At 63.4% G+C, this 27823-nt stretch overlaps 1 protein-coding gene across 3 annotated transcripts; it reads left to right on the top strand.

Moving 5' to 3' along the window:
• INF2 (inverted formin 2) lies at window positions 1–27394 on the top strand. 3 transcript variants are annotated; one of them, XM_033108876.1, is made up of 23 exons: window positions 1–286; window positions 11152–11551; window positions 12693–12808; window positions 12878–13037; window positions 13523–13556; window positions 14531–14672; window positions 15382–15523; window positions 15688–16437; window positions 16875–17020; window positions 17111–17172; window positions 17849–17951; window positions 18128–18213; window positions 18556–18656; window positions 19188–19258; window positions 19331–19438; window positions 19692–19762; window positions 20401–20521; window positions 20857–21021; window positions 21149–21251; window positions 21429–21590; window positions 22186–22836; window positions 23216–23272; window positions 26084–27394. In XM_033108876.1, the coding sequence occupies exons 2-22, from the start codon at window positions 11161–11163 to the stop codon at window positions 23269–23271; spliced, it is 3741 nt and encodes a 1246-aa protein (XP_032964767.1). In that variant the 5' UTR covers window positions 1–286; window positions 11152–11160; the 3' UTR covers window position 23272; window positions 26084–27394. The 3 variants fall into 3 exon arrangements, with proteins under 3 accessions (XP_032964767.1, XP_032964765.1, XP_032964766.1); XM_033108874.1 differs by lacking the exon at window positions 1–286 and adding an exon at window positions 9206–9400; XM_033108875.1 differs by lacking the exons at window positions 1–286; window positions 23216–23272 and adding an exon at window positions 9206–9400.
• The last annotated feature ends 429 nt before the right edge of the window (window positions 27395–27823 follow it).

Raw genomic sequence — 27823 nt, 5'->3', positions numbered from 1 at the left:
TAGGCGTGGGGAGATCCCCTGAAAGCGCCCCGTCAGAGTGGGCGGAGCCTCCTCGGCGACCCCCGCCCCGGGCTCCGCCCTGGGCCCACGCTAGCTCCCCACGTGGCCGCGTGCGGGCGGGGCGGGGCGGTGCCTTCTCTTCCTCCCGCGCCCGGCCAGAGCCCGAGCCTGAGCCCGCGCCGGAGCTGTGCGGAGCCCGCGGAGTGCGGCGGCTGCCTGCAGCCCCAGACCCGACCCGACTGAGCGCCGGCTGCCCGCCCCCACCCCCGGCCGCCCCCCCTACCTGGTAAGTCCGCGCCGTCTGGGCCCGCCAGGAGCCGTGGGGAAACTGAGTCACGGCGGGGGGTGGGGACTTGGGTCTGGGGAGTGGGGTTGGGGCAGAGGCGTGTGCTCCCCGAGTGGCGGCAAGCCAGCCCCGCGGCGCAGAGCGGCTGGACCCCGGATTTCGGCGGGGACCCTAGGGCGCCTCGGGCCCCACCGCCCACGCCCACCCGGGACTGCCGGCCCCGGCGAGGAGACGCTGCGCGCGGGTGGTGGACCGAAGGTCGGGCGTTCTCCACCCGGTGCCGGCACAGTTTCCCCGCCTCACGGCTGCCACATCCTAACCATAAATCAGTCACAGTTGGAAAAATAAACTTCAACTTCGCGTTCGCCGCTGGAGTGGAACCGCGAGGCGCGCAGGCCTGAGGTCCCGCCTGGGCTGCTGGGTCTGTAGCTGCCCACGCTCGGGCGGGTGCACACGGGGCCCTGGCACCCCTACAGGTGCCTTGGGGAAGCAAGCCCGAGCACTGCTCTCAGCTCCTCCTGGGTGGGGCTGGGAGGCTGGCCTGTGCTCCGCCAGTCTCACTCTTGGACCCCCTTTCTGGGGAGGAAACCAAGGAGTGATGGTGACCTCAGGTGGGAAGCCAGGGTGCCCAGCTGTGCCTCCGCCAGCCGCCAGCTGCTCCCTGCATAGCCAAGGTATCTGCCAGGCCTCCTGAGGTCTTTGGCCCAGGACTCCAGGCTGCATGGTGACCGTCTCAGTTGTGGCCACAGCATTAGTGTCCTGCCCCAGCTGAACACAGCAGGAGTTAGAGGGAAGATGGTGGTGACCCTACCCCCAACCAGGAGAGGAATGGACCCCTGAGGTCAGGCATGCCCACAAAGGGGAACTGGAGTTGGGAAGTTCCCTTCCCACCGGCCTGCCCCTGCTCCCTCAGCCTGTGGGGCCTGGCCAGGACACTTGCCTTCTATGGTTTCCCTATCTGCACTCTGAAGGGTGGGGACAGTGGCTCAGGTGTGGACCTCCCCCTCCCTGTTGTTCTGCAGTGCAGGAGGCAGGGACACAGAACCTTAAACCCCTTCGTGGTGCCACCCAGGGTAGGGGACTTTTGGGGAATGGGTGCTGCAGCTAATATCAGAACTCGGTTCCAGGTGTGGGGTCTGAGACCTCACACTGTCCCCTTCCCAGGTCAGCTGTTGGTGCAGTGAGCCCTTCCTGCCCACTGGCCCAGTCCTCCCATCGTTCCCCAAAAGCTCTCCGCTCCAGGCTTTCGGACAGGTCATCACAGCCGGCAGGCAGAAAGGGGGGTGCTGCTGAGAGGAGTGAACTGAGGTGACCAAGTGGGGTGTCCTTCTGTGACCAGCCAGGCAGCCCTTGTGCCCGCTCCCTCCTGGCAGAGTTAACCGTTCGGTGAGGGGGCTCCCCGCGTCGTGGAGGTGCTGCTGTGCTGTGTGGCTCAAGCTAACTACATACACCTCACCTTCGGGACCTGAAAGTTCCTGCCCTAAATAGATTCTGTCCGCCTTTCATTCAGGTGTGTTCTTTTCTGGGTGGGAAAAGTGAGCGGGTGAAGGCTGTGGGAAGGATGCACAGTAGCTGGGTAATACCAGGGCGCCGCCTGTGGGTGCAGGGCATACCACCACCAGCCGGCTCTGGACCGGGCTTTTGAGGGGTCCCAGAGCAGGACCCAGGAGGCAGAGTTCCCCTGCAGGGCCTGACTCAGCGGCCTGGCCCCTCCCCCACTGCAGTCTTGCACATAGCAGGTGTCTGATAGGTGACCAGTTCAAAGATAGTGGGTGGGGAAGGCGTGCCCACCAGTGCTTCAGGACAGTGGACGGGGGAGTGTGTAGGGAGATGGCTCTGGAGGGCTGTCCCCAGTGGACACAGCCAGGCCTGGGTGCCTGGATGTTCCAGATGAGCAGGCTGGAGGGAGTGCCTAGGAGGGGTGAGCTCCCCGTCACTGGAGGTTGACAGCAGAGTCCAACCATGTGGCCTCCTGTTAGGGAGGCCCCCACTCCAGCCAGCCTCACCCTAGCAAGGAGGGTCCAGCCCCGTCTACCTCTGAACACTGGACAGCCTGAGTCCTGAGGCGGTGTGGAGCCTGTCCACACAGCTGCCCCCCTCTGTCCACCACACAGAGACACCTCCATGGTGAAGGGGGATTCCGCGGTGACGGCCAGGCAGGAAGGGGGCGGGGCCTGTCCCCCCAGGAGAGGCCACTGCTGCTGGTCCTCTCACAGCACCGTCCTCGGTGTGGCTAAACGTGGTGCTGTCAGGTGTGCCTCAGCCCCGAGCCTGGCCTGTCCACTGCTGCACTCCTGCCCGGTGCCCCGAGCAGGGTCTGGGCTGAATGAGTGAATGAGGGAGTGAACCAGCCCGCCGCGTTCCCACAGCCTCCTGCCCTCATGCCCGCCTGGTGAGGTGTGGGGATGGTGATTATCGTCCGTTTCACAGATGAGGAAACTGAGGCCAGGGTGGCTGGGTTATAGAATCAGTGCCGCCATTCTTGCAAGAGGCATTTATAAGCTCCTACTGTGTGCGTCGCCTCTGGTGGCAGACACCACACTGGGCATACAGAAGGCGACTTCCTGGGGTCAGGGTGAGAACTGGCTGGCCTTGCTGGAGTGCCTGGAAGCTCGGGCCGTCCCCATACCTCTAGTCTCCCCTACAGCACCCAGGAGCCCAATGGGACAGGAAGGGTAGGGAAGGTGGACTGGAAGCCACCAGCTCGCACGAGCCCACAAGGAAGGCAGAGGCCTCCTGGGCAGGGGGTGCATGGCCAGCGCTGCTGGGAGGATTGGCTGACCAGGACCGTTGGGTGCAGGCCTCCATGGGTGGGAGGCCAGCTGGGAAATGCACTTGGAGAGGCGGAGGCCAACTGTGCTTCCCACTTTTCAGTTGGCGCCACTGAGACCTCACATCAAAGCCTAGCATGGAGGCTGACCAAGGCACGGTGCTCAGGGAGGAGAGGGCCAGGCGTCCAGGTCTAGCCACGTGCACGGCCCTGGGGTGGTGTCCTTGCATGGCCTCCGAGCCCCCACTCAGCTGCTGTGGGAGAGGCCAGCCCCAGCTACTTGGGTGCCCAGTCGTGCCTGCCCCCCAGGCACGTGGAGTCCTGGCAGACCTGGCTAGTGGGGCAGTGGTTCCCCTAAGCTTACTCTTGGCTCTTGCCAAGTGCTGGTATATGTGGCATGCATGCCAGCATGGACCCTGGCTGGCTGTGTAAGAGGGCTTCAGTGTCCCCATCTGTGCCTGGTCCCCGATCCCCTGGGATGTGGCCTCAGCGTGCAGCCTGCCTTCCCCACAGTCCATGTCCCCGGTCCCCGTTTCTGCTCCAAGTACAGCTCTGCACTGCCACCCGCGCACAGCAGCGCGGAGGCAGACATCTGCTCTTCCTGGGGTGCTGCCTGTGCCCGCGCTCTGCACCCCCCATGCACTGACCTGACTGGCCTGAGAACAGGAGCCCCTGGTGCTCAGATCGCATCCTGCCCATTTTAGAGGCACCCATGGCTCCCTCCTGCTACTTCCAGGTCGCCCCCCCAAGGGGCTGGGCCAGGCTGTGGAGGTGGGGGCAGAGAAGTGAGGGTGCTGCTTGTGGAGGTGGCAGGAGGCTGGGAGGAAGGCCAAGACAAAGGCCCAGAGGTGGGACCCAGGAGGCCGCCTTTGAGAGGAGGTGGGGGGAGCAGCCAGGCGGGGCCTGGCGGGCTGCACAGCACAGCCAGCCCAAGCTCCTTGGAGAACATCGTGGCCATTTCACAGGTGAGAAATGTGAGTCCAGAATGGGCCTGACCCCTGGGCTTCCAGCAACCAGTGCCACCAGCGCCTGGCGCCACATGCTGAAGAGCTCGCTCGTCCGGTTGGGCTGGGCTTTTGGCGCTGGTGGCCCAGGGACGCTAAGAGGGGCCGCCCAACCTAACATGGGCCCAACGGCCTGTGGGGTCAGCGTTGACATGCTTACCCCCACTTGAGGATGGACCCAGGGCCTGGGAGGTCCTGTGGTTTGTCCCAGGGACCCCACTGGTCAGTGGCAGAGCTTAGTCTTACCCAGAACCTGAGCTGTGCCCTGCCCACCCCCAGCCCCTGGCCTCAGCCCCTGGCAGTGCCGGTTGTGCCCCTCCCCCACCCTCAATCTGCTGCTTTGTTTTCACTGCTCTGGGCAGGCAGGCTTGAGCTGGGACACGGGACAGGGCTGGGTGCCGCCCTCCGGGGCAGGCAGTGGGCAGCCTTCAGGTCCCATCCCAACACCGAGGCCTAGGCCAGCTCACACATCCGCGCTGTCTCCTCCCTGGGCATCCAGGGGCCTCCCAGGCTGGGAGGGGCCTTTGCTTGGGGTCTCCTGGATGGGGCATCTCTGTGCTGCGTCTGGTCTTGGGAGGGGGGACCCGGGCAGCGGGCATTCTTGGGGCAGCCTCGGAGCCGTGCAGGTGCTGGGGCCTGTGCTAGAGCAGCACCATATTCAGACACCACCGGGCCACTTGCCACCGGGCCACCTGCGGGACCTCCGAGTTCCCCACCCTCCCCAACCCCTAACCACAGATCTGTAGACATCACTGGCTCCAGTGTCTGCTGTCGGAACTGACTCAGGCACAGAGGCCACTGTCATGGGGGTGTGGCCGTGCTGCTCCCCTGTGCTGGGGCACTCGGGCAGGCCCTCCCCGCCTCAGGCCCCCAGGCTCTGGACCAGAGCCTGGGAGTGTCAGAGGTAGCCAGGCCCTCAGGGAGTTCGCCATGAGCCCACCTCTTTGTGCACCTGTGAAGGCTGAGGCGCAGAGACTGCCCCTCTGGGGACAGCTGGAGGCCAGGGCAGAGCGGGCCCTGCCAGCCCTCAGTGCAGGTGGAAGCGAAAGCAAGGCTTCCTGGCGCCGGTGTCTCCACCCTTCCTGTCCTCCACGCAGAGCTAGGCCATGTGCTGGGGGAGGGGCTGTCCCAGAAAACACTGCCCAGCTGAGGGCTGTGCTCCGAGGACCCGCTCCAGGTGAGCATGGGTAGCCATGGGCAGCCGCACTGCGCTCCCCTCCCAGAAGGCGTGGCCTGTGCCTGAGTCCTTGGGCCACCTTCCCTGCCTTCTGGCAACTTCGGTTCCTAACCTAGGAGGGTGGGGCCTGGAGGATGTGGCCAGGCCAGGCCTGGGTACAGCGTGTCTGACATCACTCCAACCTGCCTCCACATCCTAGGGTCGCAGTGGGCTGAGTCCTGGCCTGGCTCTCTGACCAGTAATGTCCCCCAGCTCTCAGAGCAGCCAGCCCAGACCCCTGCCCCTCTCTGCTATGGGGGGGCCCACCAGTGCTTTGCTGCAGTGCTCTGGAGGAGGCCCAGCTGCGGGCCCCGCCGCTTGCTCCCTGGTGACCTGAGCTGGGGGTGGCTGCTCTGAGCCCCGCTTCCTCTGTGAGGTGTTGTTCGTTCTCTTCTCTCACGTCCTCTCGCTCCCTAATTATGAAAATGACCACATTCCTCCCAGTGCAACTTCTGCTAGTGTCCGGGCACATGTCCTGTGTGACACATATTTCATGTGGTTGAAGTTCTACACAGTGTGACTTGGTGCCCTGTTCCTCGCCTCTGTTTTAACTTGGCACTGCCATGAATCTCTCGGTGCCCGCCCACCTCCCAGGGGGCCCCTTCGGTCCTGCTGCTGGATGCTGACTGCAGTGGCCGGGGGCCACTCCACAGGGGCCCTCCACATATGCAGCAGTGAGGGCTTGTGAGGCAGGGGCCCGCCACTCCATCCTGGGACTGCTTGGATATGAAACGGGCCAGGGGACAGTGAAGGCACTGCCAGCCCAAGGCCCTGTGCACTCCGAACCTCTGGATGGGCGGCAATGGGTGGATGCTCGATTCTTCCTCATTCCCTTGAGGCTCACTTTGCACAGGACCCCCTACCTGGTTTGAGCCCACACAAGTCAGTGGAGGTCCCTTGAGGGCTCGTGGCCTGGTGGGGAAGATGACACAGGCACCAGAGGCTCTAAAGGAGCCAAGATTGTGGGAGGGAGAGTAATAGGGGGTCACGGAAGGGCGGTCTCAGCACCAAGGGTCTCCCTTCACCTCGCAGAGCCTGGGCTGCCCTTGAGCTGCAGGAAGCCACCAGGAAACACAATCCAAGCGTTGCCAGGCAGTGGAAAAATTTGGGTTCTTGGAGGAGCTAAAAATACAGTGTGGCAGCCCCTGCCACCCGGTTCCGGAATCCTGCTCCTGCCATCTTACCCGCCCACCCCAGGGAAGACAAGCACACTCTCTGCACCCCACCCCCGCTGGCTCTAGACCCACAAGCACCCCGGGCCTCTGCTGATGCTCACAGGACCGCCCGAAGCTGCCTCCCCACCCCAGGCAGCCAGCCTTTCTCACAGGTGCCCATGTCCCCAGCCCTCAGCCCTGGGTCCCCAGAACCTCTCCACCCACCCTTGCAGGAATGCAGGAACAGAAGGCAGCACCCCCTTCGCAAGGGTGCCAAGCTCTAGCCTCGAGTCTGGGCTTCCCCACCGGCCACACTGCTCAAAGCTCAATAGGCCCGTGTGCCCAGGACACAGCTTGGCCCTGGTGCCAGCCTCAGAGGCTCGCCCTCTGTGGCTCAGTTTCCCCATCACAGCAGGGCTGGGTAGCTGGTCTCTGAAATCCAGGGGACCAGCCACACACATTTGCGCGCGCGCGCGCACACACACACACACCCTCCCTGCTTGACAGACAACTGCCAGACAGGGGCAGTGCCTTCCTAGTTCCTTGTGTTAGTGCAGCTGCCTGGGCACATGGGCACCCAGGTGGAGGTGCCAGCATCGCTGCGCCAGGCTGGCCAGGCCAGGGTAGGAAAGCAGAGGTGGCCAAGAGGTCCACTGGACCAGTGTCCCCATCTCTTCCAGGTCCTGAAGGCAGCCCCTTTGTGGGTTGGGTAAGCACCTGCCAGCAGGACAGCCAGGTCAGAGGGCTGACCGCACGGGAACTCTGAGGGAGACCCTACCCTCAGGAGTCGCAGTCTGAAGGGGTGGCATGACCCCTTCCAAGTGGAAACCCCACGTTATTGGTAGAAAAAGGTGAACAATCCCGTCAGAGCCTCGCAGTCTTCACCTGCAAAGGCCCCTGCCCGCCATAGTTCCATTGGTACAGGCGGAGGGACACCTGCCTGGAGGGCAGATGGGGGTGCTGAAGCGCCCCAGACCTTTTAGCTGGCCTCAGCCACAGCGTACTTGGACCTTGGGAACCTCAGATGGTCCTGCACTGCAGTGGCCTGTGGTGTTGGCTGAAAAGCTGTGCAAATGCAAATTACTGTGCGGAGCCTGCCCAGGGCAGGGCAGCCACACCCCTTAGCTGGGGAAGCTCTGAGACTACATCACATTCCTGAGTTTCTGTCCCCGCCTCCACAGGAGGTCCTGCCCAGGGCAGGCGGGCCACGCCCCACTTTGGTGAGCTTGGGCCCAGGAAGGTCCCTGCTGCCACGCCTGGTCTGGGCACCAAGCCTACCTGGGAGCCAGACACAGCCCGCGGTCTGGACAGGGCCGAGGGTGGAGGACCTGGCATCCACACAATGTTACAACATCCGCGAGCATTCCCGAGAGCTCACTGTGTGCCCACCAGGTCCACTTTCTCCGTGGGGAGCCCCACAGCAGCCCTCTGAGATACAAGCTTTCCAAATGGAGAACAGAGTAAGCCCAGGATCCAGGCCCTACCTTCCAGGATGCTGCGTCCTGGGAAGGGTGTTCCCTGCAGACCTGCTCCTGAGAGCAGTACACGCGGGCCTCCCTCCCGTGCTGCCGGCCACCCAGAAGCCAAAGGCTGCTTATTCGGCGCTGGGACTCAGCCACCACCACCGCTCAGGGCAGGCCAGAGAATGGGAGAGCTCGGTAGTTTTTTGTGTGTTTATATGTTACTTGTTACTATATCCACACATATGCACGTAATGTAAACATATTATGTGATATATGTTAATCTGTTAAAATATCTTCTGTGCATAGAAAGTTTCATAGAAAAACGGCTCGGGATGCCCTAAGGGCCTGGGGAATCTGGGCAGCCAGCAAGAAGTGGGGTATTCCAGGTGATTGCTTGGGGTCTTAAGCTGGAAGTGGGGGCAGAGTTAGGGAAGCCGTCAGTTACCAATCAAACCTGGTGCATGGATGACCATTACAGGGAGGGTGTGTGGCTTCCGGGGCTGTCGCTGGAGACAGAGGTCTGACTGGAGCAGGCTGCTTCCTAGGCTGGTTCCTGCAGATGAAGGATAGGCTTCCTGGCAGGTTGTGGGTCAGACTCTATCTTTATATGTGGTTTGGCCATTGTCTGCTTGTATATTCAGTCTCTCACCCTGAAAAGCGGTCAGAACACTTGTGGGGAGATGTCCTCGGCCCAAGACCTGAGCTGGTGGCACTGAAGGAGGTTGGGCAGCCTGGTGGGCATCCCAGAGGGACAACAGTCACACCCACCTCAGCCGCTGGGTCCCCAGCTGAGCTCACTGTCCGGCTGGACACCCTTCCAACCTTGGCCACAGCCAGCGGAGCCCTGTGCATGCTTGCTGCCCCACTGGGTGCCAGGTAGGGCACAGCCAGCTTGTGCAGCTCAGCTCCAGGACACAGAGCAGGGTGCACAGCACAGGATCTCCGTGGATAGGTGGGGGTCGGTCACCCCTGCTGTGTTCCCACGCACTACCCCCCCAGACCAAGGGGACCCCACAGGCAGGGTCTTTTAGGGGAGTGAGCCCATGGCCCTGGGGACTGGGCAGTGCTGGTGGGGCACCTCTAGGTGATGTTGGCTCCCTCTAAGACGTGGCTTTTCTGCATCCGGGGACCCGTGGGGCTCTTGGCTGGAGAGGACACTTGGGATCCCAGAGGCCTGGCCTGGGAGAGGTCATGCCCTGTCCACTCAGCTTGTGCCAAGGAAACAGGGACTCATGCCAATGGAGGCGGGGAAGGGGGGGTTGGTTCTGGGTACCTCTTTAAGCAGCAGTACCCGCGGGGGTGGCAGTGTGTGTGGATGCCCGTCTGCTATGCTCTTCATGGTGCTGGGAGCGGCCTCCTCCCCTGCCCAGAAGGGTCCAGGGCTGTGGCTGGCAGCTGGGCAGCTCAGCGGTCAGCAGCGATGAGAAGCCAGGAGAGCATGAGGGGCAGCCCGCGGCAGGGCCTGGAATGGGTGGGCAGAGGCAGCAGGAAGGTCTTGCGCATCTGGGTGAGTGGACGGTGTGGGGCGAGAGGGCCATGGGGGCCAGACCTGGTGGGGGTCTGACCATGGAGTGAGAGGGAGGGCTCCAGGCTCTCCATCAACCAGGACCAAGGCTGAGGGTCCTGAGGGAGGGCTGATGAACACCCCGACACCCCTCTTGTTGCCTGCTGGGGACGTCCATGCCCACTGCCTCAGGATGCTCCCAAAAGGCTGATGTTGAAGGCACAGGTGAGGAAACTGAGGCTCAGACAGGACAGTGACTCAGCCAAGGTCTGCAGGCGAGGGCCAGAGCTGGGTGCACGTGCAGGTCGGAGCCCTCTCTTCCCCTCAACTAGGCTGCCTCCTGAAGGACCCACAGCAAACAGAGCAGGGGCTGTTCTCTGCTCCCAGCAGGCTGGGGGGTGGGCTCCGGAAGCCTCAAGGGAGGACACCTGAACCCTCACCAAGACAGAGGGGAGCAGGGCCTCCAGGACCGGGACTTATACCTGGGCTCTTGTCCCCACTCAGCCTCTGTCTCTTGCATGACCTCTGATGGCCCCTGGGGTCTCCCCTCTGAGTTACCAGGTCCAGCAGCCCTTAGAGTGAAGCTGAGCTGGCCGGCCAACATCTTGTGGGCTCCAGGCACCCCTCTGGGGTCCAGTCTCACGTGGCCCAACTGTTTCCAATTCTGGGGCTGTGGCATGTGGCCTGGCTTCTCTGGGCTCCGCCTTCATCCCCCTCCTGTAGAGTGGGGGTGTACAGTGCTTGCCTCAGGGGTGGTGGGAGGCCGAGAGTCAGGGGTGGGCAGTGCTGGGGCCAGGCCCTGGGCGTGAGGAGGCACGGTGGTGCCGCCATGCCCTGCCCCTCGTGCTCCCTCCCAGCGACTCCACGCTGCCCTTCTCAGACGCTAAATATAAGACCTGAGCCATACATGGTCACTGGAGAGCCTGGGCTGCCCCTGACCTTTGGAGCCAGTTCCCAGGCACTGTCGTTGGGGACAGCGTCACAGCTAACGGCCCGAGGGCGGGGGACTTGGTGGGCATGGCGATGACACAGAGAGTCCGCCTGCCTGTCTTGCTTTTCTGTTTTGGGGAGAGGCACGCTTTGGGGGGATATTCTGGGCAGGGGTCACAACTGTTGCTGCAGAGTCTGGGTAAATCTCCACATGCTGAGGACCTGGGGACTACCCAATCCTCCACCTGCACCCAGGTTGGCAAGCTGAAGCCCACAAAAGCTGGGACCTGGCAGGGCTGCTCACCCATGGCGCCCTGGATTTGTCTGAAATTGGATGGGCGTTGGACCTGACCTTGGAGTCAGCCCCGCTCCCTGGCCACAGTCCTGGTGCTGTGGGCAGTCCAGAAGTGCCCAGGGTCCTGAATCTCCTACCATCCACTCATTGTGCCCATCTGACCCTGTCCACTGGGCAGGGAAAGCGCTCTGGGAGTGAAATAAGGGAGCCCCAGAATGCCATTTCTGTTGCATCATCACCACTGCGTCAGTGGTGTTCCTGCCAGTGTAGCCACCTGGGGTCCTCATGCATACAGCAGGGAGGTGCTGCTGCCTCCTTAGTTGCTATGGTGATTCAGTCAGTGATGGGTGCAAGGAGCGCCTGGCACAGGGGACGCCCTGGTGGCACGAGGGCTTGCCAGCACATTGTGAGGCCCGGGTGTCGGGTGTCGTCGGGAAGCACATGAACCCCTGGTTGGCAGGTGGAGATGCCCCGTGGAGAACACGGCCTCCACCGGCAGGGCTGACCTCCGCCTCCCTCTGGCCCACAGTTCGGCAAAATGTCGGTGAAGCAGGGCGCGCAGCGCAAATGGGCAGCACTGAAGGAAAAGCTGGGGCCACAGGACGCGGACCCCACGGAGGCCAACCTGGAGAGCGCGGACCCCGAGCTGTGCATCCGGCTGCTGCAGGTGCCGTCTGTGGTCAACTACTCTGGCCTGCGCAAGCGCCTGGAGAGCAGCGACGGAGGCTGGATGGTGCAGTTCCTGGAGCAGAGCGGCCTGGACCTGCTGCTCGAGGCCCTGGCACGGCTGTCGGGCCGCGGCGTGGCCCGCATCGCAGACGCCCTGCTGCAGCTCACCTGCATCAGCTGCGTGCGTGCCGTCATGAACTCGCAGCCTGGCATCCAGTACATCCTTAGCAACCAGGCCTACGTGCGCCAGCTCTCCCAGGGTGGGCAGGGCAGCAGGGTGCATGGCACACCTTAGGGAGTCAGTAGGCTCCAGGCCCCGGGAGGCGGGAGGGCTTCCTGGAGGAGGAGCCAGTTTCCCATTCGCCTCAAGTCTGAGACCGCCAGCTCACCTTGGAGCCATGGTCCCCCCACCAGCTGCACCTAGTTGCCCCTTCTGTTCTGTGACTTTGTCTCAGTTGTCCACCCAGCCCGGTGCTGGTTCAGGCCCCTCCCCCTCCCTGGTCCCTGGCCTTCCAGCCCCCATCCATGCCACTGTGGCAGCCGACGTCACCTGGGTCAAAAACACAAGTCCACCCGAGTGGCCTTGTAGCAGCCTTCAGGCTGGCCAGCATCCGCCAGCGGCGTCATCACCCCCCACCCTGTCCCCTGCTCCTGCCGCCTGGGGACTTCTTCCTGAACAGTGGCCCAGGTCTCCACCTCCACCTCAGGCTGCTCTGCTTTGTGTGGTGCAAGTCCTGCTCAGCGTCACCTCCTCCAGAAAGTCCCCTAAGCCATGCCCAGAGTTAGTCCTCAGCCTTGGGAGAGGCCCCAGGTGGCCCTTGATAGACAGTGGTCAGTGTGTGCCCCTTGTCACCAGGCTGTGCTGCTCCGTGGCAGTGACCAGGGCCCTCATGCTCGGGCTCCAGGGAGGGCAGTGACAGGTGGGCTAGCCGGTGGGGCAGGTGCCCGTGTGGGTGACACTGGTCATCTCATTCCAGTCTGATTTGGTCAGGGCCTGGCTGTGCCCGTCTGTAAAGTCCTTTGCCATCCAAGGGACACCCCTAAAACTTTCCCAGCTCAGAGAATGAGGTGGGAGGCTGTTGGCACTGAGTTTGGGGAAGACACGGGCTTGGCCCGGGGCAGGTATGTTGATGAGGCCAAGGGCACAGAGCCAGAGGGCAGAACTAAAGGTAGACCCTGGTGACTGGGGCTGCCCCTGGGGTTGGGGAAGCAGGTCAGCACTCCTGGAGAGGTCAGCACCTGGTGTGGGGGTGAACAGGTGCACAGCCCCGCCATGTGTCTGCCTGCAAAGTGTGGGAGTTCAGGCCGGAGGCAGGCACAGGTGGGAGGAGAGCTGATGGGGAGGAGGGGGAGGCCGGGCCTGGGGACGTGGGCCTCGCTGAGACCCCCTGCCCTCCGCAGCTCTGGACACATCCAACGTGATGGTCAAAAAGCAGGTGTTTGAGCTACTGGCTGCCCTGTGCATCTACTCGCCCGAGGGCCACGCCTTGGCCTTGGATGCCCTGGACCACTACAAGGTGAGCGGCGGGGTGGCGGGTGGCGGGGTGGCGGGGGCCTGGGCGCAGGCTAAGCCCTCATGCCCACAGACGGTGTACAGCCAGCAGTACCGCTTCAGCGTCATCATGAACGAGCTCTCCAACAGTGACAACGTGCCCTATGTGGTCACCCTGCTGAGTGTGGTCAACGCCATCATCCTGGGCCCCGAGGACCTTCGTGCCCGCACCCAGCTGCGTGGCGAGTTCATCGGTAACAGTGCCCTAGCCCCTGGCTGCCGGGACCCCTCTGCCAGCCTGGCCTGCACTGACACCCCTCAGAGATGCCGAGCTCTCCTGACTCCGGCCCCACCCCAGGCCCCAGAGGAAGGCTCTGCCATAAGTCGGGGAGCCTCCTTCCCCCACCTGCTCCCTTCGGTGGGCCAGGTCCTTCAGGACCCTGGACGTTAGGCCTGGAGGGCTCTCAGTGTAAGGCGGATGCTCGACTCCCAGCCCCAGCCCTGCCAGCTGTGACAGTGACCATTTAACAGGCACCTCTGTGTGTCCAGCGAGATGTCTCCCTCCAAGCCTTGCATCCCTCGTGTTCCGTGGGAATGGCAGAGTTCCCTCCCGCCCCCACCGGCTGAGTGCTCTGGGTGGTGGGAGCAAGCCCAGGGGACGGTGTCACAAGGTACAAGTGACCCTGGGGTGGGGGCCTGCGCAGCCTGCAAGGCCTACTGACTCCGTCTCCCTCCACAGGTCTGCAGCTGCTGGACGTCCTGACGCGGCTTAGGTGTGTCCCCAGAGCCAGGCCCACCTCCCACTTGGGTCCCCAGCAGAGCGTCCAGATGGGCAGGGAGGGCCTCGGGGTCCCAGCGAGAACCCCTGCCATACAGGCTGCTCTGGAATTTCCCCAACGAGGGCTTGGCAGCTGCCTCTAGAAAATAGGGTTGCCAGATACCCTACAGGACAACCAGTGAAATCGGTTGTAATAGACTGCAGATCGTGTTTGTGGTATAAGTTTATACCAGATATTGAATGGGATAGACTTATGCTAAAAACCATTCATTGTTTATCTGAAATTCAAATTTAATTGGGTACCCACACAGCTGAGACCCCCATCTGGGGCCTCAGGACCACTGTCCAGGGTGGGGCTCCCACCTTTAAGGAAGTCAGCTTGGGTTGGGGGACCCTGGGAAGAAGAGGTGAGGCTGGTGTGACTGGCTGGTGCTGAACTGGCATCAGGCAAGTACCTGCAGAGTGCTGAGAGGGTGCTAGCACCCTGCCCCCAAGGGTGCAGCTCATTGGCCAGGCTGAGGAGATTGGCAGGTCCTGGGCCCAGTGAACACTCAAGTTTCTGCTGCTCAGGGCAAAGCCCTGCCCCTCTACAGTGGACCCCCGCAGCTGTAGTCTTCATGCCTCCATCCCAGCACCCGGAAGGGGCCCTCCCCTCATCCTGTGCCCCTTCCAGCACGTCATCCTTCCCCTCTCTGGGCTGCATCTCTCCCTGTGGGTGAGAACTTGCTCTTCCCTTCCCAAGGGGTATAAGCTGCTTGCTGACTCCTGGGCAGCCCGGAGGGGGCCAGGCTCAGACCTGTGAGCCACTGCCCCTGACCAGGGGTGCCAGCCCCACAGACCTCGGCTGCCACCTGGCTGCGGTGGCCATGGGCTGGCCACGAGCCTTGCTCAGGGTTGTCTGTGCGTCTGTCCGGGTGGGGGGCTGGTGGGAGCTGCAGGCTCAGCCACCCCGGCACCCTGCCCTGGCAGGGACCTGGAGGACGCTGACCTGCTGATTCAGCTCGAGGCCTTCGAGGAGGCCAAAGCCGAGGACGAGGAGGAGCTGCTGCACATGTGCGGTGGCGTGGACATGAACAGCCATCACGAGGTCTTCGCCTCCCTGTTCCACAAGGTGGGCCTGCTGGGGCAGCCCCCCAGGGACTGTCTCCAGGGAGGAGGTCCCACCCCCACCATAATGAGGCAAGCAGTGGGACCAGATCTGGAGCCACACCCAGGGAGCAGCAAGGGACCAGGCGCAGGAAAGACGAGGAGCCTGGAACTGGCAGCCCAGGACTGGTCTGGGCAGTCCCTGGGACAGAGCCAGGGCTGTAGGACCCAGGAGGACAGGGTTCCAAGGCCAGGGCTGCCCAGAAGTGGCTGTGCTGTCCTGGGCCCCAGCAGCTTGGCTACCATCAGCTGGACTAAGGGGACTTCAGAACCGGCGAGAGACCGGGAGGCTGAATTCTGGTCCATCTCAGGCTCCGTGGTTGGGACCTCCCACCCTTTGCTGAACCCAGTGGCTCTCAGCCCAGAGCAAACGTCCCCAGGAGGGCATCCAGACACACCTGGAGATATTTGGGTTTTCACAATTGGGCAAAGATGCTACTGGCTTCCAGAGATGCTGGTAAACATCCCACAGTGCACAGAGCAGCCCCCACCCGGAGAGCGGTCCGCCCACACGTTCCAGTGCAGGGCTTGGGGGGCCCTGGCGCAGGCTGATCGCCAGGGCCCGAGAGGCACGGAGTGGTCGGGGGTGCATGCTTCTGGTAAACTGAGGCCAGTAGTTGTCAGCCATCCCAGGGAGGGGAGGGCCACTGACCTGCACTCGTCCGCCCCCCCAGGTGAGCTGCTCCCCGGCATCTGCCCAGCTGCTGTCCGTGCTGCAGGGCCTCCTGCACCTGGAGCCCACCCTCCGCTCCAGCCAGCTGCTCTGGGAAGCCCTGGAGAGCCTGGTGAACCGGGCCGTGCTCCTGGCCAGTGATGGTGAGCGATCCCGCTGGTGGGCAGACTCTGGAGTCTCAGACTGTGGGCGGTGCCCATCCTTGACCCCTGACCTGCCCCCGGCCTGAGGGAGGGGCCCACCTTTCTCGCTGCCCCTACCTGCCTTCTCTGGCCTTCTGCCCTGACCCCAGCCACCCATACCACAGACCAGGAATGCACCCTGGAGGAGATGGTCGAGCGGCTGCTGTCTGTCAAGGGGCGACCCCGCCCAAGCTGCCTGGACAAGGCCCATAAGAGTGTCCAGGCCGACCTAGGCCAGAGTCGGAGAGGCAGCTGCCCCCAAAACACTGAAGCCCTAAGGGCAGGTGTGGAGGGCCAACAGCCAATGGTGATGCTCACCAGCCAGAGAGCAAGCCCAGAGGTGGCTCAACAGCCAACAGCTCTGGAACAGCCGGCGCTCACCCCACCCCTGCCTGCACCTCCCCTTCCCCACTCCACCACCTGCCCCCCTCCCCCCTTGCCAGGCCCAGGGGCCTCATCCTCCACTCCCCCTCCACCCCCTCCCCCACCTCCCTTGCCGGGCCCCAGGACCTCAATCCCCCCTCCCCCTCCCCCACCCCCCCTGCCGGGCCAGGGGCCCTCATTCCCCTCACCACCCCCACCCCCCCCATTGCCTGGCCCTGGTGGACCCCTCCCTCCCCCACCTCCACCCCTCCCAAACATGGGGTGCCCTCCCCCACCACCACTGCCCGTCGTGGGCTGGGGTCCCCCTCCACCCCCACCCCTGCCCAGCACCTCTGGCACCCCCACAGTGGGTGGTGTGGAGGAGATCATTGTAGCCCAGGTGGACCACAGCCTGGGCTCCTCCTGGGTCCCCAGCCACCGGAGGGTGAACCCCCCGACAGTGCGCATGAAGAAGCTGAACTGGCAGAAGCTGCCGTCCAATGTGGCACAAGGTGGGGGCCCTGGATCCCCACAGGTGGCTTCCCTCTGGAGGTGGGGGCCTGGGCCCTGCTGGGAAGAATGGCAGGTGGTATCTATAGCATGTGTGCTGGCACCTGGCACCCCTGGGCAGTCCAGTCCAAGAGGTAGAACCAGGTCAGAGGTCACCTGTGAGGACCCTCCCCTCCCACACACCCCGTAGGCTGATGTGTGTCTGATGCCACACTCCCTGTACTGCTCAGGCCCCTGGCTGGGTGCTTGTCACCATGGGGGCTGGGGGTGCTGTGCTCAGAGGTCACGGCCAAGGTCACTGCCAGCCTGGACTCATGCGTGTGTATGTGTGATCCATACACGTGCACACGGGCGCCGGCAGATGGGGGATTTTCTCTGCCCAGCTACCAGCCCCTCAGACCCCTGGCAGGCATGGGACTGACGGCTGCCTCACCCACAGAGCACAGCTCTATGTGGGCCTCGCTGAGCAGCCCGGACGCCCCGGTGGTGGAGCCCGACTTCTCCAGCATCGAGCGGCTCTTCTGCTTCCCCGTGGCCAAGCCCAAGGAGTCCATGGCAGCCCCGGCCAGAAAGGAGCCTAAGGAGGTAGGGCCTGGGCCGGGGCTGGGGCTCAGACCAGGAGGGGGAGCTCCCTGCCACGGCCAGACACCAGCCCACGGGTGGGCTGTTTTCCAGATCACTTTCCTGGACGCCAAGAAGAGCCTGAACCTCAACATCTTCCTGAAGCAGTTTAAGTGGTGAGTGTGATGAGGGAAAGGGCCAGTGTCTCGGGGCCAGCCCTCCCACCAAGCCCCGCCTTCTGGTCCGGCCTGCCTGCCCGAATTCCTCCAGCCGCCCAAACCGCCCATCTCGGGCTCAGCAGTGCCCTCTGCAGGCCGCTCCTGGAAAGTGAACATCCTGTGTCTGGGGCAGGACATGGTCGGTGGGGTAATATCCACAGACTGCCCCAGCTGGGGGCACAGGCCATCAGTCCAGACTCCCTGGAGAAACACCCAGAGAGAGGCTGGGACCCCTGCCCAAGGCCACAGGCAGGTGACAGGCAGCCAAGCCAGAGTGAGGACCTGGCCCTGCATCTCAGCCCCCAGGCCTTCCCTGCAGGTGTCAGGCACTGGCTCCTGTAGGGGGCTGCTGGGTGCTGCTGAGTCTGTGTCCTGAGCATGACCCCCACCCCACCCCCCGGAAGGGGTCGCAGAGGGTGCTCTAGCCTACAGGGAGTGGGTTGTTCAGCCCCAGCCTCATTGCTGTGTCACCCAGGCAGGTGGCTCACCGACTCTGTGCCCCCAACTTCATGGCTATGGGAGGAGACCCTGGTGTAATCAGCAGAGGTGTCGCGGGCCGAGGGCTGTCCCCGCCCAGCTGGCGGGGTCCCTGTCCCACTCCCCCCCACCCTACCCGTGCTCTCACCCCCTTCAGCTCCAATGAGGAGGTCACCGCTATGATCCGCGCAGGGGACACCACCAAGTTTGACGTGGAGGTTCTTAAGCAGCTGCTCAAGCTCCTTCCTGAGAAGCATGAGGTCAGCAGGGAGAAATGTGGGCCTGGGGCTCCCAGCCGGGGGAGAGAAGAGGGGAGGGCCGGCTGCACTCTCGCCCACTGTGCTCAGATGTGAGTGGCTGAGACCAGCAGGCAGTCTGGGGGGTTGCTGGGGGGGGGCAGAAACTGGAATCCCACGCGTGGGCCTCCTCCCCACAGATCGAGAACCTACGCTCCTTCACGGAGGACAGAGCCAAGTTGGCCAGTGCTGACCACTTCTACCTCCTCTTGCTGAGCATTCCCTGGTGAGCTGGGACTGGCCTGCGCGGGCAAGGGCGGCAGCTGGGCTCAGACCTGCAGGAGACAGCAGGGCTGTGCGGCCATCGCCCAGGCCCTCCTGGGACACCGCAGCCCAGACCCGCCTGCTGTAAGAGGGAGAGGTGCCCTCAGGGCGGTGACTGGGCACCTGAGGCACCTGGGTGCTGGCCTGAAATGCCCCTTCCTGGGCCCCAGCCAGGTCCTGCCCAATGCGCCCCTGGGCCCAGCCTGGGAACGTAGAGCACCAACAGGTGTGGGGCCCCCAGCTCTGTGCTGAGTGGAGCTGTGGGCCTCGGCCCCCGGGCCCTGACTGCCTGCTGTGCCCCCAGCTACCAGCTGCGGGTCGAGTGCATGCTGTTGTGCGAGGGCACAGCCGTCGTGCTGGACATGGTGCAGCCCAAGGCCCAGCTGGTGCTAGCCGCCTGTGACAGTGAGTGGGGCCCAGAAGCCGTGAGCGGGCAGCAGCAGGGGGTGCCCACCCAGCTCCTTGTACCGCCAGCATTGCTGAGACCACCATCCCAGCTCTGAGCCACACGCTGTGGAGACACACGCAATTTGTGCACGTGCAGACACACACACAGACACACTGCACACACACCACTGTCTGAGTGAGTCGGAGGCACTTGCTGCAGCCGTGGGGCAGGAATATGAGTGGGCCTGGTCCCTGAGCTACAGCTCATTTCTGCTAGAGACACACACAGTAGATGTCCACTCCATCTTGGCCACAGAGCCGGGAGGGCCACCTTTCCTGAAGCCCCACAGGACAGTTAGCTGAGCACCAGGCCAGCTGCAGGTTCTGGAAGGTTCTGCTCAGCGTCCTCACCCCCAGAATGGAGTGGTGGTCATCGGCTCCCCGGGGTTGTGAGGGTTCAGTGAGCACTGATGCTAGGGGGCTTGCTTCTAGAGCCCCCCGAGCTCGCCTGCGGTGGGGGTTCCAGCCTGAGCCTGGCCCCTTCCTCAGGCCTGCTCACCAGCCACCAACTGCCCGTTTTCTGCCAGCTGATCCTGAGAATCGGGAACTTCCTCAACTACGTAAGTGGCTGCACCCCAGCCGCCCTGGCCCCACCCCCAAAAGTCAGGGAGACTCACTGCTGTCCCTCGCAGGGCAGCCATACCGGGGACGCTGACGGATTTAAGATCGGCACGCTGCTGAAGCTCACAGAGACCAAGGCCCAGCAGAGCCGCATGACGCTGCTGCACCACGTGCTGGAGGTGGGGCTGGCGGGGCTGGGTGGCCTGCTGGCGCCTCCCTGCTCTCGGGCCGCTCTTCCCTTCCCATAGGCCCTGTCAGGAGCCCCCCATTCAAGGTTCCTGGTTCCCCCGCCCCGTTCTCCAGCTCCCATCCAGGCCCAGAGGAAGGGTGTGGAAGCCCCTAGCTGCTGGGGGGGCAGGGGCGACGGGACTCAGGCATCCTCGGGGCCTGGGGGTGACCACAGCGGGTCCCACCGGACACGTGCTATTGCAGGAGGTGGAGAAGAGCCACCCAGACCTCTTGCAGCTGCCGCGGGATCTGGAGCAGCCGTCCCAGGCGGCAGGGTAGGTACCTCCTACCCCGTGCACCCTGCCCATGCCCTCCTTTGGTCTCTGCTAGCAGGGTGGCCAGGCCAGGCTGGGTCTCACGGCTGCAGTACAACCCCAGGTCCCCCAGGAACCAATGCCTAATAGATCAGTCACTTTTTCTTTGGGACAGGACCTCGTGTCCACTGTGGCCTGTCCTGTGTGACTTAGAGGAGGAAACAGGCCGAGAAGACACAGGGAGTGGCCTGACCCTGGTCATGCTGGGGGCAGGTCTAACAACCACTTTAAAGGTTAACCCGTGAGCAAGGCTGTGATGGAACCGAGGCCTAGCAAGCAGGCCCGCGTCCGTGGGGCCACAAAACCCGCAGTGGGGAGCTCTGGGAGAGCAGCCCAGGCTGTCTGAGCCCAGGGTCCATGCTGCCGAGGACAGTTCTCTGGTTCCTGAGCTGCTGAACCTTGAAGGGGGTCAGGCGAGGATAGGCTGAGCCCTTGGGGTCCTTGACACTGCAGGCCCAGCGCCTGCTATGGAAGGCGGGTACCTGTTCCCATACTGGTCGGCCCATCCCAAAGCTCTGACATGCTTCTGGCATCCGGCGGGTGTGCAAGGCTGGACAGTAGCTGTCACCTGACCCCACCTGGTCCTCGGTGGCTTCCAGGATCAACCTGGAGATAATCCACTCAGAGTCCAGCACCAACCTGAAGAAGCTTCTGGAGATGGAGCGGAAGGTGTCCTCCTCCATCCAGGAGGTGCAGGAGCAGTACGCCCACCGCCTCCAGGCAGGTGTGCTGGGCGGGGCCCTGGGCTGGGGAAGGACTCCCTGGTGCTGAATGTGGTCTCCCAGTCCCCGCCCCTACCAGGCCTGGGGTCCGCAAGGTAGGACCGTGACATGGGCAGGACAGGTGAGCGTGGGGAGGGGAGAGCCAGAGCAGGCACCTTGTCAGGAGGACGGCTCTGCTCTTCTGGGCCCCCCCCCAATGTGGTTCCTGCAGGTGAGGGGCCTACCCTGATCCTGGGGGCTGCAGCGTCCAGACCCCTAGTCCTGCGCCGGTGGCCATCTCCCTCCTGCAGCCATGGGCCCTCACAGGGCGGTGACCATGCCCTTTTCCCTCAGGCCTGCATCGAAGCCTCCCAGACACTAGAGGAGGTGTTCCAGGCCATCGAGCAGAAGAAGCTGGAGCTGGCCCACTACCTGTGCGAGGATGTCCAGCACCTGTCCCTGGAGGACACATTCAGCACCATGAAGACCTTCCGGGACCTCTTTGTCCGTGCCCTGAAGGTGGGCAGGGCTGTCCTCAGGCGGGGCCGGCAGGTGCACCCAGTGGGCGCTGGGCTCACGGCTCTGTGTGACGGCCCTCCCCGCCTTCCCCCTTCCCCCGCCTCCCCCTTTCCCCTCCCCTGCACAGGAGAACAAGGACCGGCAGGAGCAGGCTGCCAGGGCTGAGAGGAGGAAGCAGCAGCTGGCCCAGGAGGAGGCGCAGAGGCCGCGGGACGCCGACGGGAAGCCCGGTGAGGCCAGGCCCAGGGAAGGGGTGGGCCGTGGTGGGCGGCCCATCTGTGCTGTGGCCACCGTACCCCCAGAGTCACACAGGGTTCCCCCGTCCCCTGTGGGTCATCTCTCGAGGGCTCCTGGTGGGTTCCGGGGACCCTGTGAGCAAGGTCTCTGAGCGTCTCTGGGCGTCTCAGTCAGGAAGGGAGGCAGGAAGCAGGAAGAGGTGTGTGTCATCGACGCCCTGCTGGCCGACATCAGGAAGGGCTTCAGGCTTCGGAAGACGGCCCGTGGCCGAGGGGACCCAGAAGGCGCCAGCAGGGTGGTGGCCGCAGACCCCCAAAGGGACAAGGCTTCTGGTGAGCCCCCAGCCCCTCCTCCTCACCGTTCTCCTCCCCCTGTGCTGTCCTTGCTGCCCAGGGCCTCCCTTCCTCCAGGACGCCCTCCCTGACCTCACAGGGAAATCCTCTCATCTCCCCTGCCGCCCTGAGATAGGGGACAGTCGTGAGGCAGGGCTAGAGAGGCCGCTCGCCCCAACGATGCTTCCACGTGTCTCCTCTGAAACATAGAGCTCCCGGCTGGTGTGACAGCCATGTGTGCAGCCCCTGGGGTGGGCTCAGAGGGGCCGAGGTGGTGAGAGGCAGCCTGAGGCCTTAAGGGGGCACCTCCACTCCTGGGGGCGGCTGCCATGGGGACCCTGGAAACAGGGTGTGTACTACTGCCTTGGGACTCAGTTCCCCTGCTGTCCCCCACTGCGGACAGACAGGATTTCGAGCCGGGCCTACCCTGTGGGAACCCTGGCTTGGAGACGAGCAGGAAGGCTCCCAGGAGCAGGGACATTCAGGTAGAAGCTGACATGGAGGGAGGGCCCCCACTCGGGCTTATTATCAGCAGGGGTCCATCGGAACAGCTTGGGGGTGTCCTGCCCTCTACCGACGTGTGCTCCATCCACAGTGGCCGCCAGGGACCCCACAGGAGGCCCCGTGGGAGGCACCAGCTGCCCTGCCTCTGGGCCTGGTGTTGACACTACAGGGGCCCGGGAGCGTCAGTACTGGGATCTCACGGACGCCGCCACCCCCAGCCCGAAACCCACTGGAGGCCTGTTGGAAGAGGGCGGCCCCGGGCCCCAGGAGAGACGCTCTTCCTGGTACATAGATGCCAGCGATTTTCTGTCTGTGGAGGACCCCCACGACCCCCAGCCATCGGCAGGGGCCTGGCCGCTGGTGCTCGGGGATGCTCAGGCCCTGAAGCCTCTTCAGTTCTCCAGTGACAAGCCCCCTGGGGCCATGGGTTCGAGCCATGACACTGAGGACTCCACAGCCCCTCGGAGCCTCTGCCAGGCTGAGGCCGACAGCACAGGCGAGGGACCGGAGGACACAGCTGCCCACGGCCGCGGCGCCGGCCTTCCTGCCACAGAGCCCGGCGGGGAGGGGGACGAGGAGGACACGGCCCCAGACTCCACTCTGGACACATCCCTGGACAGGTCTTTCTCCGAGGATTCAGTGACCGACTCCTCAGGGTCTGGCGCCCTCCCCAGATCCCGCAGCCGGGCCTCGAAGGGGACTGGCAGGCGAAGAAAGAAGCGCCCATCATGGAACCAGGAAGGTAACGTGGGGCCCCTCCCGTCACTCTTGTCCCCCAAGCAGGGGACCCAGGTGGGCGAGTCATGCAGGGCTGGGGCACTGGTCCTCTGCGTCAGCCAGCCAGCCCCCCTCCCCCCAAGAATGAATGACTCCTGGGGTGTCCTATATCCTGCAGGAGAGGAGGCAGCAGCCTCTGCCCCAGGAAGGGCAGCTTTGAGGGTCGTCGCCCAATGGCTGCACCCTAAGCCACTAGCTCCTGCCTGCAGTGGGAAGGCTGCCCCGCCTGGGGCCTGGGGCCTGGGGCCTGGGGCCGGGGGCCGGCTGTGTGTTGGCCCAGTGTCCAAGCTCAGGTTGCTAGTCAGCAATAAGCTGTTGAGTGCATGTCTTTTGTTTGAAAGCAGAGGTTGCCCCTGACTCTGATGATACTAAAACCAAAAGATTCTGTGTGATCCAGTAAGGTAGGTGCTCCACCTGGCGCTCTGCACTAACGGTGGCGATGGAGGCGGGCCCGCGCTGGCGTCCTGACACTAACCCCTGGCCTCCCTGCCGCCCGCCTTTGCCGCTTGTGGTGGGACTCGCCTGGCCCCTCGTCCCCACCCTCCAGGGGCAGCAGCCTTGCTTAGCTGGTGTCGGTCGCCTCCACTGTGGCAGGTGCAACCTCAGAGCTACCCTCTGGGCAGTTGGGCCTCGAGAGGGTGGGTGGACAGGGTCCACTCGGGCGCCCTCCGGGAGCAGGGCTGCAGGGCCTGGGGCAGGCGCTGCTTGGCCTCCCAGGCCTGGCTGGACAGGCTGAGGGTGCCTGTCCCTAACCCTGGGCTTTTCTGACCCTGGGGCCCAGGGCAGCACCTTTACTCTGAGTCTGTCCACAGGGCACAACCCAGCCCTCCTCTGGCCCTGGGGTTGCCACGCCTGCCTGCAGGGTGACAGTGAGGGACAGGGACAGTCCCAAGGATGGGCTGCCAGGGACAAGCAGGCTGAAACGCCCCGCCGCGGGGTGTGCAGGCCTGCTCTCTGGAGGCCGGGCCTTCGACACAGTGAGTGGGTCTGTTTAGACGTACGCACCTCCCAGCGAGGGTCCCCGGGACCCTGTCTGCGGCCAGGACAGTCAGGGCCTTTGCTGTGGCCCGGGATGCGACCACACAGATGGGCCCAGGTCCCTGCTGCGCCCGGCCTGTGCTGTGTGGGGGCCACTAGTGCACAGACTCACTCCTGCCCCCAGCGATCATGAGCGCCGTGAGCGTGGGGCCATCTGTCCCCACACGCCTCCAGCCTTGCCCAGCTGGGCCCAGGCCCGGCTTGGTGCCACAGCCGTGTGCTGACCAACTGGACGGGGGCTCAGGACCCAGGGCACAGAGGTGCGGTCTTGCGGGTACCAGAGGAGGCACCTCTCTCTACAGTTTACGCTCACAGTTTACGCCCAGCCTTTACTCTCGGCTCCAGGGTTGGCCCCAGTTACGTGCTGAGCTTGGCTGTGGTGTGAAACACCGATGTGCCCCTTAAAACAGTGCTGGCATGTCCCTTAGGGGCCAGGATTTAGCTTTGTGGGTCCCTGCTCCTGGCCCTGGAAATGAGCAACAGTTGGGCTGCGCGGCCTGTGGGTTCGAGGGCCAGCAGCCACGTGTGGCCACTGCAGCTAACAATCAGCCTGCCAGGCATGTAGCCCCGTCTATGGGCGTGAGTTTCTGCCGCGCCCTGCCCAGCCCTGCCATCCCCGTGGGTGAGGGCGGGAGGAAGCAATCCCACTTCCTTGTCTCCCCAACTTTTTATTTGGAAAAACTTCAACCCAACAGGAAATCTGTGTGGAGATTAAAACAAATACCACTCCCCCTTCACCTTGAAGTGGCAAAAAGTTGCGAAACAGCAAAATCGTTCCTATTTGGTACATTGTCCCCACAACTTTACTGAACGATTTGCGAATTACTTATAGACATCATGGCCCCTGAATTTGCCCCAGGGGTCTCCTGGGAACAAGGCCCTTGTCCTCAGGACAGCCAGGCAGTGAGCATACCAGCTCATGTCCCTGCTGCTCTCACATAGTCCCCTACCGCCAGGGGTCCCGGTCACACCTGCGTCGTTATTGATTTGGTCGCCAGCCTCTTCCTGTATTGTGTGACACTGAGATCATGGACGACACCTCCATTTTGGGGATGTCCAATTGCCCTCCCCCCTGCACACACACACATTGGGCCTGGAATGCCTTTTGGGGCAGGAATTCTATACCTGTGACACGTGTCCCCCAGAGCATCTCAGGAGGGGCTGGGGCTGTTTGTCCTGTGCTTACTGACGGTAATGGCGATCGCCAGGTTGAAGCGGTGCTGTCAGCAGCCCCGCCACCCAGTCCGTTTCCACACTTTGATTAGTGGAGCCAGGAGTGACTCCTGGTTTGCACGGAGGCTGCAGAACAGTGGTTTGTTCCACCATTCCTCCCACAGACTGCCTTTCTCCTGTTTTTTAATGACGTGAGTCTTAATGTGTGGATGACCCATCAATGGTCCATGGCGATGCTCCTGGAGGCCCACACTGCCCCCTTTGTCCCCTCCATCCCACTGTCCCTGCCTTGCCCTGCCCTGGGCCTGGCCGTTGCTCCTGCTGTTAGTCCTGGCGCCCTGCAGTGGGGAATGGGACTGACTCCGCTGTGAGCGTCGTTTCACCGCATGTTTCTGCCCCACTTGCCTCCTTGCAGTGGTTCTCAAATCTGCGACTGCCCAGGACCCCCAGGGGCCGGGACAGCACCTGGCGGGGCGCTTGGAGGGAACAAGCAGCAAGGGCGCTGGACCAAAGAGCACAGAGAGTGTTAGATGGACAAGTGGGGAGGCCATGCAGGTGGCAGGAGCCAATGGGGCCGGGCCTCCGTGCCCTTAGGACCCAGCTGGAGAAAGGGCAGGCGGGAAGAGTCCAGCGGGAGGGCCACTGTGGGAGGGACAGGGAGCTCCGGGAAGGGTGGTAACCATGGGGACTGTGAGCATAGATAGTGCAGCCTGGGTCTGAGACACCGGAGATGCAGACCCTGCTCACCTCAGAGGCGAGACCCAGCTTAGACGGGGCCGGGGGGACAGGAGCCAACCTGCTGGGGCTCACCCTGGCCCCTTCCACCGGGCGGAGCCTTACCGCCCAAAGAGCAGGCCTGGGTCAGTGGACACAAGAACATACGGCACAGCCTACTGGGCGGTGGTGACAGAGGGACAGCCGAGGCCTGGGGACCCAGACATGGCGCCCTGGCGCTGCCCTAGCAAGGCTGCTCCTAACCATGTCATTTCTTCTCCCCACAGGCCTCAGGCCCAAGCCCAAAGCCAAGTGACAGACCCCGTGGGCTCTGGACGTGCTGCTGAGTGGGGCCAGGCTGGGACTGGGCCCTGGGAAACCAAAACTCTGTGCCTTACCCAGCCAGGGACATGAGCCTCCTGGAGCCTTCCGGGGGCATTTGTCCTGGCCTGCCTGGCGCCCGCTTGCCCACCTGCACGCCCCTAGCCCCTCTGCTTTCCAGAGCTGATGCCCGCGCCTGCACCTGCATGCACATGGCGCCCGCCCGCCTGCCTGCACACATGGGGCGTCAGGTGGCTGCATTCCCGGGGCGCCTCTAAGCTTGCACCCACTTTCCAGTGAGCCGACACCCAGATTCTTCTGGAGCTAGGTCCTCACAGACCCTTCCCCGGAAGCCATGGGAGCCAGGCAGAGCTGAGCCCCCACTCCCCCACCAGACCCCCACCTCTGCCCCCAACCTGCCTCAGCTGGGCTGGAACAGAGTGGTTTTAACCAAAATACGATTGTTTATGTATTTCTGCTGTCCTGTGGTGGCTGAATTGGGGATGGGTGGGTGGGTGGGTGCGAGCACCCCAGGGCCTTGGGTAGGGGCAGGCTGACCGACTGTGCTGTGGGCAGGACAGGGTGCCCCTGCTAGCAGATGGTTGGGGACCGCATGGAGTTGGCCCCCACCCCAGTACATCCAGCACTGAAGGTGATGAGGTGTCTGCCCCTGCTGCCATGCCAGGACCTGGCCACCTTGTCAACAGGTGCTGCCCCACCCCAAAGGGCTGAGAGGAGGCCTAGGGGACAGAGGCTGCCACCTCTCCTCACAGCCCCACCCAGCAAGGGGCAGCCTGCCCAAGCCCTGCCCCTGCCCCAGGCCGGCTGCCAACGCTGGAAGCTGGAGGGACTTGGACCAATAAAGTACAGAGCTGGCCCAGCTTGCGGCTGTTGTGTTCTGTGAATGTGGTGGGGGCCTGAGCCCTCGATAGCTACTGTGATGTGGGTGGAGGGAGGGGTGGGCCTGAGGGGATGGTGGAGGGCAGGCCTGCCCGCAGAGCACCTAGAATAGGGGCAGAGCACGTGACAAACAGGCTCCACAGCAGTGGGGCGATGCGCTCTGCTCTCCGGGGGCACCGTTCACATATACTCACCCTGTAAGGGCATCGCCTAGTGACCCGCAGCTTTGCAAAGTCGTGCGATCCTCACCGTGGTCTGGGTTATAATGTTTCCATCATCCCCAAAAGGTTCCCTCGTACTCTCCCTCACCCCTGGCCCCCACAGACCTGTCTTCTGTCTCTACAGGCCTGCTTTCTGTGAATACCAGATAAATGAAACCATACAGTACCTGGCCTTTTGTGGCTCCTTTCATTTGCATGTTCTCCGAGCATCCGTGTTGTAGCGTGTCAGCACTGCCCCATTTTCACGGCTGAGTAGCATCCATTATATGGACAGCATGTTTGGTAGCCACTCACCTGTCGGTGGACACTGGCTGTTGCCAGTGAGGCTTTTGTGAACATGCCCTGTGACACTCGCACGGGGAGGGAACGGCTGTGTCATAGGCTAAGTTTATGTTTAACTTTTTAAGAAATTGCCAAAGGATTTCCATAGTGGCCACGTTTTTCATTCCCATCATGTGCTGTTCCACTGAGTGGAAGTGTACAAGCATTAAGTGTGGGTATCTGTGGATGGTGTGGTCCCACAGTGAGGTGTGGACACCACAGGGCGGAAACCCTGGTGGCCGAGTCCATGTCCTCCCTGAGGGC

Source organism: Rhinolophus ferrumequinum, chromosome 6, assembly GCF_004115265.2.
Source record: "Rhinolophus ferrumequinum isolate MPI-CBG mRhiFer1 chromosome 6, mRhiFer1_v1.p, whole genome shotgun sequence".
NCBI classification, from domain to species: domain Eukaryota; kingdom Metazoa; phylum Chordata; class Mammalia; order Chiroptera; family Rhinolophidae; genus Rhinolophus; species Rhinolophus ferrumequinum.
The sequence above is the reverse complement of the archived record's forward strand: the minus strand, read 5'-3'. Positions and strand labels throughout refer to the sequence as shown.

Excerpts from the sequence above, each read along its gene's own strand:
- INF2 (XM_033108874.1), top strand. The coding sequence starts at position 9,209 with ATGCCCGTCTGCTATGCTCTTCATGGTGCTGGGAGCGGCCTCCTCCCC. Across the intron at positions 16,438-16,874 it reads GCCGTCCAATGTGGCACAAG|AGCACAGCTCTATGTGGGCC; the intron begins GTGGGGGCCCTG and ends CCTCACCCACAG. Across the intron at positions 21,591-22,185 it reads CCAAAGGGACAAGGCTTCTG|TGGCCGCCAGGGACCCCACA; the intron begins GTGAGCCCCCAG and ends CTCCATCCACAG.